The following is a 13,869-nucleotide window of genomic DNA, read 5'->3' as shown; positions in this document are numbered from 1 at the left end:
CCACTGTGACATAATTTATATTGCAGTAACTAAAATCATAATAATAAGAGATTTTAGATGTTAAAAAGCTTTTTCATCTTTTCTTTTTTATGTCTACCGGTAGAGAATGGCAAAAGGACTAACAATTGTTCTATATATGGCAATATGATTTTGGACTACTTCGAGGAAAATTAATTTTGGTGGGAACCCTTTAAAACCTGTTCACAAAGATTCGATTTCCCTTACTTCTTTCAAATATGACATCCAGAGCTAAAGCCAATGGAAACTAATTTCTTCTGTGAAGGGATTAATTGGGTCGTCCTGTATCTATTGTAATTATTTTAGGTTTTTTTAATAGGTTTTGAAATAAAAACCGAAGGCGTGTCAGTTGTTCATAATTATATACCAAAATTCACATTGAGATTCTTGATAGACATATTATGTTGTACCCAGTTTGACAAACTTAAACATAATGTAAATATGATTTTGAACAGTACATGGCATTTATACCATATATACCATATACCGTAAAAACCTCGTAAAGAAGTCAATGGACTTCTTTTTTAGTGCTCTTAGGTGTACTTCGAGATAGGCTTTACCTGCCCGAGTTGGACATGGACAATTAGGTCAGGAATTCTACCCCACTGTTTATCATTTTATTACTGTTATGGCCATTAGTACAATATAACTCAATTACATTATCTCTATCACAAGTTATTATGCATTAAATCATGTTGTTACTTTGATATTCAAATAGTCTATCTTGAAAAGAATCCCAAAATTGAATCCCAGGAGACTTTTTTGTCAAGGTTTTACGGTATATTTATTTTAAAAAGAGGAAAAATTACTGCTAATGTACAAAGGGAGTTTGCTGCAGCACGTTGCTGAGGCTGTGCCAGACAAATGCATTTACCTTGAGGTATTGCCTGTACCAGTATGTCCGTGGGTATTTGCTTCTCATTGCCATTTTGACTGGCATTACCTATGTGCTTCTAACTCACACACACCGTATGGTATTTTGTTGTCTGACGATGAATAGGAATGATACAACCATTTTTGTTGATTGGATGGCAGCAGGAATACTTTTCGAAAAAAATTAAGCACCCTCCTCCGCCAACCTTCTTTATTTGCAAAAGTAACCTTGAAAAGAAGCCCATATTAATAGCCCTAAAAGAAGAAGACCATTGGCTTCTTTTCAAGGTTACTACTGCAGTATTAAATTATAGGTTAAATTTCAATCTAGTGAAATGTTAGTTTTTATTGCTTTACAGTTTTGAAGGATTGAACAAAAAAACCAACATCATGAAATATAAATGTGAACATTGTGGAGATAAATTTGAGTTCAGTGATTTGAAGGTACATTTAGGAATACATAACCGGAGAGACGAGTTAAAATGTGAATACTACCAAGATACTATGTTACACGAGGATGATTTTAAAACACAATTAGTGATTGTAGACAAAGAAGACCCAAGAAACAAAACTGGACATTGTAAAAAAAATTTGAGAATACATACAGGAGAGACACCATATGAATGTGGACATTGTGGGAAGAAATTTAAAGAAAGTGGGAGTTTGGAAATACACTTGAGAGTACACACAGGAGAGATACCATATGAATGTGAAAATTGTGGGAAGAAATTTAAACGAAATGAGAATTTCAAAAGACATTTGAGAATACATACAGGAGAGACACCATATGAATGTGAACATTGTGGCAAGAAATTTAACCAAAGTGGGAGTTTAAAAATGCACTCGAGAGTACACACAGGAGAGACACCATTTGAATGTGAACATTGCGGGAAGAAATTTAAACAAAATGGGCATTTAAAAAGACATTTGAGAATGCACAAAGGAGAGAAACCAAATGAATTTGAACACTGTGGGAAAAAATTTAAACTAAATAGCAATTTGAGAATACATACAGGAGAGACACCATATGAATGTGGACATTGTGGGAAGAAATTTAAAGAAAGTGGGAGTTTGGACACGCACTTGAGAGTACATGCAGGAGAAATACAATATGACTGTGAACATTGTGGGAAGAAATTTAAACAAACTGAGGATTTTAAAAGACATTTGAGAATACATACAGGAGAGACACCTTATGAATGTGAACATTGTGGGAAGAAATTTAACCAAAGTGCGACTTTAAAGATGCACTTGAGACTACACACAGGAGAGACACCATATGAATGTGAACATTGTGGAAAGAAATTTAGAGAAAGTGGGAAATTGAAAAATCACTTGAGAATACACACAGGAGAGACACCATATGAATGTGAACATTGTGGGAAGAAATTTAAAGAAAGTGGGGGTTTGAAAAGACATTTAAGAATACACACAGGAGAGACACCTTATATATGTGAACATTGTGGGATAAAATTTAAACAAAATAGGAGTTTGAAGAGGCACTTGAGAATACACACAGGAGAGACACCTTATGAATGTGAACATTGTGGGAAGAAATTTAAACAAAGTGGGACTTTGAAAACGCATTTGAGAGTACACACGGGAGAAACCTTATGAATGTGAACATTATAGAAAGAAATTTAAACAAACTGAGCTTTTAAAAAGACATTTGAGAATACATACAGGAGAGACACGTCCTTATGAATGTGAATATTCTTCGAAGAAATTTAAACAAAATGTGAATTTGAAAATGCATTTATGAATACACAGAGGAGAGATACCATATGTGATATAAGCTCATTAACAATGGTATTAATCTTTGTATTATTAAATTGCTCAAATGTTGGTATGAGAAACAGAGTTTTGTGATACGTTGGGGAAACTCTGTTTCAAATGCATTTACAGTATCTAATGGAGTTAGACAGGGTGGGGTTATGTCCCCTCTCCTTTATAACTTATATATTAGTACTCTTAATTGTAGACAAGTGGTTTGTGCCACGGTTGCCAATGTAGAAACATTATCTTGAATCATCTTAGTTATGCGGATGATCTTGTTCTACTTGCCCCCTCAGTTGCTGGTCTCCAGAAATTGGTACATGTTTGTGAAGAGTTTTCGAAAGAGAATGATGTTTTATTTAATGATAAGAAATCTTTTTGTATGCGTTTCTGTCCTCGTACTTGCAAATTTGAAGGTAATTCTATTACTAAACTTTTTGGTAACAAACTTGCTTATGTTGAGAAAGGTACCTACCTTGGTCATATTCTTATGTGTGATTACAGTGATGAGGCTGACATTCAAAGTCAGTACAGATCTTTATGTATTAGAAGCAACTCACTCAATCGCAAATTTATGAAATGCTCTACCAATGTTAAATGTTGTCTCTTTAGATCTTACTGTATTAATATGTATTGTGCAGCCCTTTGGTGTAACTATCGTATGAAGAATATTAGATCTCTTAATGTATGTTACAATAATGCTCTGCGCCGTATACTTAATGTCTCTAGAAGTAGTAGTGCCAGTGCAATGTTTATTGAACATGGTGTCCCTTCTTTTAATGAGTACATGCAAAAATCTACCTATGGTTTTATGCAACGTATGTTGAATAGTGGTAACATCCTTGTTGCTTGTGTTTACAAAAATATGCTCCATAACTTCAAAATGTATTGTAGATGGAGAAGCATTCTATATACTTAAGTTTAGAGTTTACGATTTTTTATTTATTTTTTTCTGTTTATACGTTTATTAATATGGATGATATTTCCGAAATAAAAAGAAATTGAAGTGATATGAATGTAAACATTGTGCAAAGAAACTGAAAACAAGTGGAAAATTCAAAAATTACTTTAGAGTACACACAGGAGAGACACTAATGAATGTGAAAATTGTGGAAACAAATTTAAACGAAATGACCATTTAAACAACCATTTGAGAACACACACGGGAGAGACAGTACCATAAGAAATATTGTGGAAAGAAATTTAAAGAAAGTGCGAATTCGAAAAAGCACATTTGAGACTACACACAGGCGAGACAATGTGACAATTGAGATTTTAAACACATACTTACTGTAAAGTCAAAAATTGTAACTATTTCTTGACCTTTTATTTTCACGAATTGAGTTTCTTGTGTAATTTGTTGAACCAAATTGGCGAATGTATTTCGCCTCCGCGATGAATGTCAAACAACAATTGAATAGCATCAGTAAAATTACAGAATACGCGATTGTATATTTAGGGGTGTAAATAATGTTTTGGCTACACATTGGGTGACGCACATGTTTAATAGGCTCTTAGATAGTGAATACTTAATGTAATAATAATTAATTTGGAAGCTACACTTTTAAATTTTTAATTAACAATAGGCCTATTTACATTGTGAGAAGAAATTTAAACGGAATAGTGATTTGAAAACGCACTAGAGAATACACACAGGAGAGACACCATATGAATGTGAACATTGTGGAAAGAAATTTAACCAAAGTGGGAGTTTGAATGTGCACTTGAGAATACACACAGGAGAGACACCATATGAATGTGAACATTGTGGGAAGAAATTTAAACAAAGTGGGAGTTTGAAGACGCACTTGAGAATACACACAGGAGAGACACCATATGAATGTGAACATTGTGGAAAGAAATTTAAAGAAAGTGGGAGTTTGAAAATACATTTTGGAAAGAAATTTAACCGAATAACAATTCAAAAATGTATTTGAGAATACATACAGGAGAGACCTTATGAAAATGTAAGCCCCATGTATTAAGCATTGTGAACATTGTGGGAGGACATTTAAAGAGATTTACTCTAAATACATTTAGAATACAGTACTATGCAGACATTTAGAACACTGTACATTACTTGCACTAGAATGTACATTCCTTTATAATAATGTACATTCATTAAAACTGTGTACATACATTTATAATACAGCTGAGCCTGTACATACCATTAGTTGTACCTCACATATTATGCTTGCTGTTCAATTTCTTTGTCACCAACTTCTAAACTTAAATCTGCAAATTCTTTTTAAAATCAAATCAAACAAACATATGATTTCTTTTGCAGAAGTAATTGTTAATGTTCTTGTTTTATCATTGTATCATTAGTTTTGCATTGGATATGTTATAGATATTAAGTAATGGTTACTCTTGGTTCTACTTAACTTTTATTTAATTTTTAAATAGAATATGCTAGTAAGTTTGCTATAAACATGTCAACTGATGTTGAAACTACAGTACTGTACATTATTTTATAATTTGATATTAAATGAAAACGTTGTTAATAGTTTCAATCCAATGCGTCTCACTTGTTTTGTCCTCTCCAGAAGTAAAGTAGAATATACCCGAAAGAGTCACGTTGCGCAATTGTAAACGTCTTGAAAATGTTAACTGCACAACTTGATGTGAATCGTTATTCGTTGTACGATAAATCCAGTGTTCAAAGGTTTTAGCACCACTGGCTAATGTATGCACCTTGTTTGCCTCCTAATTAATAAACGTTACAGTTAAGTTTATAAAAATAAGTACAGTCTTTGGGTGGCTTTCGCATACACCATGTCGGTGTTAGTATTCTATGACATTTTGTCATCTATCCATTTATGTTCAGACAACTTCTATCACAGCAATCATGGAGTAATAATTACTCCATGCACCAATTAATTAAATTGTGATCGTCAATCCTGTAAGTGCTCTCATAATTGTTAGAGATTGTGCCTGTGATACATGTGTGAATGTCATCTGCGAATTTAACTATTTTATATAAGACCCAACATTAGGGCGGGGGTTGGGGAATTGGTGTCTTTTCAATATATTACCAAGAAACAATGTCCCTGGCTTAACAACAGCCAAAGCTAATGCTATGATTTTAAATAAATAAACCTTCAATAATAATAATATTTTTTATATTAAAGATATTTTACCCCTGAAAATAATGTTTTACATGGCTGCTCTAGCCTGCTACGTCCCATTAGGACTACTCAATCAGTTGTCAGTTTTGCGAAAATGGAAACTCCACTATAATTTATAGATTTCCAGGTGCTAGACCCAAAAACGTCTGGAAAAAGAGTCTATTAGGACATGTCATGCTAAAATTACAAATCCCAAAGCATTTCTGGTATTTATGAGTCCCATTTGACTGTAATACTGACTTTTGACTGTAATTCACTGTCAGATATTCATTGAATTATTATCTAAACAGTCTGTTTGTAATAGGATACTTCAAACTTGAAATATCTAGGGTGATGAAGTGACCCCCAGACTTGACCTTAGCAATAAATTAACTAAAGTGACAGAAATTGAGTATTCACTTCTGTAACAAAAAAATAATATTTATTCACATATAAAAAGAGAAAAGAACCCCAAAAACCATTGTCTGACAGACAATTTAAAGCCCCCTTCCCTACGTTTTTTAGATCTAATTTAAGATCACAAACTATATTTAATGTAAAAATAATACTATATGGTCCTATTGCGATAACTTTTTTCGTCTTTAAACGGTTAAAAATGTGAAAAATAAGTCGATTCTAATAATTATAGCGGCCCGCTATAAATCCCAAAATGCATTGCGCGCGGATTGATATTTTTGTTTTTCACCTGTAATTCGCCCACTTTTCGATTGATCGTGAGGCCAAAACAAATGGAAGACTCCTAACTTTTCAGCGAAAATACCGGGTTTTCCCCAATTTGTATCAACGGAGTCTGGCAAAAATAGAAAGACAATTAATGCAGCAACTATACAACGTCAGGCTAGGTATATAGCTAGTGTACGATGTTCGTACGTTACCGATGTTTACCAGCTAGGCCTACAAAACTAAGCCTAACTAGGCTAGGCCTAAGACCGTCCAACGAGAGGTCGATCGCCGCGAGCTACTAGGTAGTGCATTGTTTCTCACTTTTTATCATAATTTACCATAAAACGTACATTTAAGACAAGGAATGACATGGTTTAATGTTTTTAAAGTGATATATATGTATTATTTTCCAAAAAACGTCCAAAATTGCAGGGAAGGGGTCTTTAAGTATGTGTTGTTTTAAATTACATTTTTTCAGGTAAAATAACTATTAGGCCTATGTGACAATAAAATGACACATTCAAAAACATTTGAAATAAAAAATATTTTTCAATAAGCGAGCAGCGTATTTTGTAAGAAATATTTCTTGTTTTATAATAGGGCCTATGCCATTTTAATGTCACATAATAGTGGATTCACTTTGACAAACAATTTGAGCTGAAAAAACTTTTATTCCCTGGAAAAAACTATAATTTAAAACAAAAAATACTCAAATTGATGGAGTTGGGCTTTTGGTTGAATTTAACGGTTTATTTTGTCTTTTTATAAGTCACAAATTAATTTTTAACAGGTCTTTTCTACGAAAGTAGAATAATGACCTATTCAAAGTCTTCAAAGAAAAATACAACTTTGCGTTGTCAATCGGACAAGAGTATTTTTTAAGGAAGGAAGTATTTTATGTTATTGTGCAAAATTGGGAAAAGAAAATAATATTCCTTTTTTTTAGGTGCAAAATCTCCATTAAAGATTCACGCTATATTTTTCCCCTCCCCAAAATTACAATGGAATGTCGCTCGCGCACGTCCGCGAGTGGATCGCATTTTGCGGACCCGGGAGGATTACCGCCTTTTACAACAACCAGCTAGCATTAAACTGCAGTCTGTGAGTTCTTCACACAAAATAATAAAGATACTGTTACTTATGAATGTGAACATTGTGGAAAGAAATTTAAACGAAATGGGAATTTGAAGATGCATTTGAGAATACATACAGGAGAGACACCTTTTGAATGTGAACATTGTGGAAAGACATTTAATCAGAATAGCCATTTGAAAACACACTTGAGAGTACACACAGGAGAGACACCTTATGAATGTGAACATTGTGGGAAGAAATTTAATGAAAGTGGGAATGTAAAGGTGCATTTGAGAATACACACAGGAGAGACACCATATGAATGTCAACATTGTGGAAATAAATTTAATCAAAGTGGGAGTTTGAAGATGCACTTGAGAGTACACAGGAGAGAAACCATATGAATGTGAACATTGTGGAAAGAAATTTAATAAGAATAGCCATTTGAAAACACACGTGAGAGTACACACAGGAAAGAAATGTGGAAAACGCACTTGAGAGTACACACTGGAGAGACACCTTATGAATGTGAACATTGTGGGAAGAAATTTAATGAAAGTGGGAATGTAAAGGTGCATTTGAGAATACACACAGGAGAGACACCATATGAATGTCAACATTGTGGAAAGAAATTTAACCAAAGTGGGAATTTGAAAAATCACATAAGAATACACACAGGAGAGACACCATATGAATGTGAACATTGTGGGATAAAATTTAAAGAAAGTAGGAATTTGAAAACGCACTTGAAAGTACACACGAGAGACACATTATGAATGTGAACATTGTGGAAAGAAATTTAAACAAAAAGGCGATTTGAAAATGCACCTGACAATAGGCCTACATACAGGAGAAACAACTCACTATCACCAAGAAATAGATTTTTGATATTTGTAAGCAAGTTATATAATAAGTTGTTGTGGTAATATTTTGTATATCATGTACATTGAATTGTATGAATCTATATATAAATTTACGTAAGAGCAAATTCGGTAAATCGCGCGTTACTTCTAGAATGTTTACTCGATGATATATAAATATATATATATTGGTTCGTACTTTCGTTACTGATTTTAACCACCCGATGTAACCCTGTTTACTAATGAAATTGAGTTAGGTAATTAGTTATGACATTTAAAACGAATTTAGGTTCAATTTTCCCCAAATATGGGTGTTTTCCGATCGTGGTATACACTGTCTAATGGATGTGCATCTTGAAAAAATACCCGCACACAATAATATGATCAACTTTTTTATTGCAGTTAAACCACCACCAGCCTCCCCCCCCCCCTCCCCCACCCCTTTTATGGCATGAGTAGCGTTGTAAAGCCAGTATATATAGGATCAGCAGGAAAGGCCTACACTACGAAGGATCAAATGCCCTAAAGGCAGAACAACTTTGGTGGTAGGAACCAACTTTTAAGTATGAATTGGCTCTAAGAAACAATTGATAACCAATAGGCCTACTAATTAAGTTGAGTTAGATAATTATTTATTGACGATTAAAGGGAATTTACGATTTTCCCCGAACAGGGGTGTAGTGGTGTATCGTTACATGCAATGTACTATATTTCAATCAAAGTATTAAATCGCAATGTTTTACTGTGTTTAGTGTTAGGCCTATTATTTGTAAAACATGAACACAATTAATATTTCGTTACTGAATGGATAAAGAATATATTTAAAAATTGTTCCTCTTTGCACCCACTCTCTTCACCATCCCTCAACCCTAATGTTACATACAAAACACAAATCCCCTTTACATTCGTACCATTCTTTTAAGATGGCGGCGTCCAATTCTTTATTTTCTATTATATCCATCAAAAATAGGGCCGGATTTCTTCCTCCTTTCGTAAAGTATTATTGGGCACAGGCATAACAATTGTTGTACTGCAGTATCTACCTGCATAAGAAAAAAGTGGAAAAAAACGCACTTGAGATGATGAGTTGAGACACCAATGAATTTGTACATGAATGAATGCGCTGCTTACAGAGCATTTTGTTTACACAGACTTTCATAAAAAAATATATATTATATTAAATAAGATTAGTATTTTCTTGTGTAAAGTTGACTCTTGTTCGTTCGATTTATTATATTTAAACTTATTATTATGAAATCTGTAGCCAAAAATGCTTATATTATACGAAGCTGTAATGCTTTATCGCTGACGAAAAATAAATTGGGTCAATGTTTTTGAAAATGTTTATATTTTGTAAAAGACACTAGAAATTTTAATGTTTAGTAGGACACTGCTTATTATTGTAATATTTCCATTTGAAACCGTACATATTATTCAAAGAATTCAAAACATCATTAATCACCTCTTTTAGAATCATTTTAATGATAGCAATACAAGAATATGCCCTTTTGGTGCACCGGCTGGTGTTTGGATAGTCCAGAAAATCATTACATGTACATGGGTTCTGGATTAATCTATTTACTGAGGTTGGTATGTACATATTCTGGACGTACTAGTTGTACTATTTGTTGTTCATAAACAAAGCAGATCAAATCATATAGTTTATTATTTATATTGCCTCAAAATGAATATTGCAAGCCTGCAACCATGTTCTGCAAAATGAATTTTATAAGTTGCGCTTTAACCGTTTATTTTATTTAAGGTCAGGGTAACATTTTATCTCTGATTTGATTAATTACAGTATTATAATTATATTGATTTGACCTCTGACCTTATGTCCACTGATGAAATTGACCTTATGTCAACTGATGAAATGATGTATTCACTCTTTTACATTGCGTATGATTGATTAACAGAATGAGAAAACATCCAATTTTTGTTTAATAGTAGTTTTTGGCATTTTGACATTTGACCCTCAATCACAAAGGGATTTTTTTCATAAGGTAATTGAATAGATACCTATAATCATAAAAATGCAAATAAAAGACCAAATTGTGCTTCAATAAATTTGTTATAATACATATACATTGTTGTAATTGGTCAATTTTGAACTTTGACCGCTTATATCTGGAAAACGCTTCCTATCCTGATCGATTACCTTCCATATTCATAACCGACGAAAAATTCTGGTGTAGAAAAGTTGGATGGAAAATGTTGTCCCCTTTCGCACCTCCTGCCACCGGACTATGGGCCTACAATTCTCATATATAATATATGAAGCCTATACTCTGATTCATTTAAGCATCGTTATGCACATGTTTACAGCTATGAATTGTATGTACGGACACAAGTTAACAAAACACTGAGTTCTAGATTATTAAACAATTTTGGGTAGGGTATGATAAAAAATAGCCATAAGTACAGTTTTTCTTGTTCAAACATTTAATTCTTTATATCAATGTATAGCGTAATGTCTACTCTACATTTCGAAAATGCTGTAATTTTTAAAATGGCCGTTACTATGGCAACAAGATACAGATATCAACAATATTTTTATCTGTGCATGTTTCAACCAACTTTCATTGTGCAAATTTTAAAGAAAATCTATTTTTTTTACTTGGCCACCTTTAGGTCGATATTTATAGACAACTGCTCTTAAAACTGTTCCGTCCAATAAGCGAGCAGCGTTTTTTGTAAGAAATATTTCTTGTTTAAATTAGAAACTGCTAAGTACAGTTACTGCTGCCCTGCCATAATTTGTAACAACCTAAGGGATTTTTTAAAATCTAGCCAATGGAAATTGGTTTTATTAAGGTGTTATGTGTTAGTATTTAGAACTTTGTAGCTTATGTTATTTGTATTTTGTCTGTAAAATGGATGCACCATTAACTGATAATGTGTGCCACCGATATAAAAAAATAAATAAAAAGGTGTTAGGTTGTTGAAATTGTTAACAAGAAATGCTGAATCCTTGGATGATTGGCTATAGAGATAAATTACGCTCTCTGATTGGCTGACGCTTTTGTTGACGATGAAAACAGCTTGGCTTCCACCGTAGTAGTTTCTGGAATGAACTTTTCAACATTTTGTGAATATTTAGGAATTTAATCGTTATTTTTATTCATAATTATTGTAATATTATGTACCACACAGTGATATATTTTCGACTAGTTTGCCGTTATTGAGAAGAATAGCGAGTTTTAACAAAGAGTCTTGTCGCCTTGATCGGCGGGCTAGGCCTATAGGCCTAGGCCTAGGCTAGCTAGTAGGAGGAGGCCCAGGCAGGTAATCGGAGGGAGCGTTGCTACTTCATTGTTGATTTTTTTCAAAATGAAGAATTCCTGAGCTAGAAAGTGACTGGTATGTTTTCATTAATAACTCTTCATATAATAAACAAATTTTAATAAACAACGGCTTATTTTAAAGTTTATTAAATATAGATTACGAATAAATAAAAATCTAAAAAATGATTATTTCCGACACTACTAGGCCTAGCCTCCTCCTAGAGGCCTACGCCGGTTTTGTGATGCCATACCTAGGCTAATATAATATAACTGTGAGCTCTTCACACAAAATACTAATAAAGACACTGTTAATGCAGTTATAGGCCCTACGTTTTTACAAGATTGAACGAAAAACATCATGGAATACAAATGTGAACATTGTGGTGATAAATTTGAGTTAATTTATTTGAAGGTGCATTTAGGAATACATACAAAAGAGTGTGAAAACTACAACGAGACAACTTCATATGAAGATGATTTTAAAACAAACGAAAATGAACATTGCGGGAAGAATTTTAAAACAGGAGAGACAAGTGGACATTTGAAAGATCACTTGAGAATACATACAGGAAAGACACCTTATGAATGTGAACATTGTGGAAAGAAATTTAACCATAATAGCAATCTTAAAAGACATTTGAGAATACACACAGGAGAGACACCATATGAATGTGAACATTGTGGGAAGAAATTTAACCATAATAGCAATCTTAAAAGACATTTGAGAATACATACAGGAGAGACACCATATGAATGTGAACATTGTGGTAAGAAATTTAAGCACAGTGGGCATTTGAAAACTCACATAAAAGTACACACAGGAGAGACACCATATGAATGTGCCCATTGCGGGAAGAAATTTAGAGAAGTTGGGAATTTAAGAAACCATCTGAGAATACACACCGGAGAGACACCATATGAATGTGAACATTGTGGAAAGAAATTTAAACAAAATTGGAGTTTGAAGATGCATTTGAGAGGAGTACACACAGGAGAGACACCATATGAATGTGAACATTGTGGAAAGAAATTTAAACAAAATGGGAATTTGAAGATGCACTTGAGAGTACACACAGGAGAGACACCATATGAATGTGAACATTGTGGAAAGAAATTTAACCAAAGTGGGAATTTGAAAAATCACTTGAGAATACACACAGGAGAGACACCATATGAATGTGAACATTGTGGGAAAAAATTTAAAGAAAGTGGGAATTTGAAAATGCACTTGAAAGTACACACAGAAGAGACACCATATGAATGTGAACATTGTGGGAAGAAATTTAAAGAAATGGGAAATTTGAGAAACCATCTGAGAATACACACCGGAGAGACACCATATGAATGTGAACACTGTGGAAAGAAATTTAAACAAAATTGGGGTTTGAAGATGCACTTGAGAGGAGTACACACAGGAGAGACACCATATGAATGTGAACATTGTGGAAAGAAATTTAAACAAAATGGGAATTTGAAGATGCACTTGAGAGTACACACAGGAGAGACACCATATGAATGTGAACATTGTGGAAAGAAATTTAACCAAAGTGGGAATTTGAAAACGCACTTGAAAGTACACACGAGAGACACCTTTTGAATGTGAACATTGTGGAAAGCAATTTAAACAAAAAGGCGATTTGATAACGCATCTGACAATAGGCCTACATACAGGAGAAACAACTCACTATCACCAAGAAATATATTTTTGATATTTGTAAACAAGTTGTATAATAAGTTGTTGTGGTTATATTTTGTATATTATGTACATTGAAATGTACGAATCTATATATAAATTTACGTAAGAGCAAAATTCGGTAAATTGGCGTTACTTCTACAATGTTTACTCGATGGTATATAAAGTTGGTTCATACTTTCGTTACTGATTTTAACCACCCGATATAACCCTGTTTAACCCCAAAGATACAAAGAAATGCTGCTTGTGCGAAAAACATCCTGGAATACTAATGTGAACATTGTAGAGATAAATTTGAGTTAATTTATTTGAAGGTGCATTTAGGAATACATATGTGACAAGGGGATTCTTTCACAGTGATAACCCTTTACAGGAAATTGGATAACCCAATGTCCTCTAGGAATGTAAATGGGCATACTTGTACCTCATTACCAGTCGGTGCTCAGCATAGGTACCTTCTGTAGAATACATTTTAAAATTTTCTTTTTTTGATCAAAACC

General features: G+C 33.3%; 1 protein-coding gene across 1 annotated transcript in view; it reads left to right on the top strand.

The window, feature by feature from the left end:
- LOC140049675 (uncharacterized) overlaps window positions 1-13,869 on the top strand; it is a 36,489-nt gene that overhangs the window by 7,134 nt on the left and 15,486 nt on the right. The window contains exons 3-5 of the mRNA XM_072094623.1: window positions 1,234-2,502; window positions 2,873-3,191; window positions 12,021-13,258. Of these exons, the coding sequence (XP_071950724.1) occupies window positions 1,234-2,502; window positions 2,873-3,191; window positions 12,021-13,258 (2,826 nt within the window). The remainder of the gene's footprint in view (window positions 1-1,233; window positions 2,503-2,872; window positions 3,192-12,020; window positions 13,259-13,869) is intronic.

Source organism: Antedon mediterranea, chromosome 5 (assembly GCF_964355755.1).
Source record: "Antedon mediterranea chromosome 5, ecAntMedi1.1, whole genome shotgun sequence".
Classification (NCBI taxonomy): Eukaryota; Metazoa; Echinodermata; class Crinoidea; order Comatulida; family Antedonidae; genus Antedon; species Antedon mediterranea.
The sequence above is the reverse complement of the archived record's forward strand: the minus strand, read 5'-3'. Positions and strand labels throughout refer to the sequence as shown.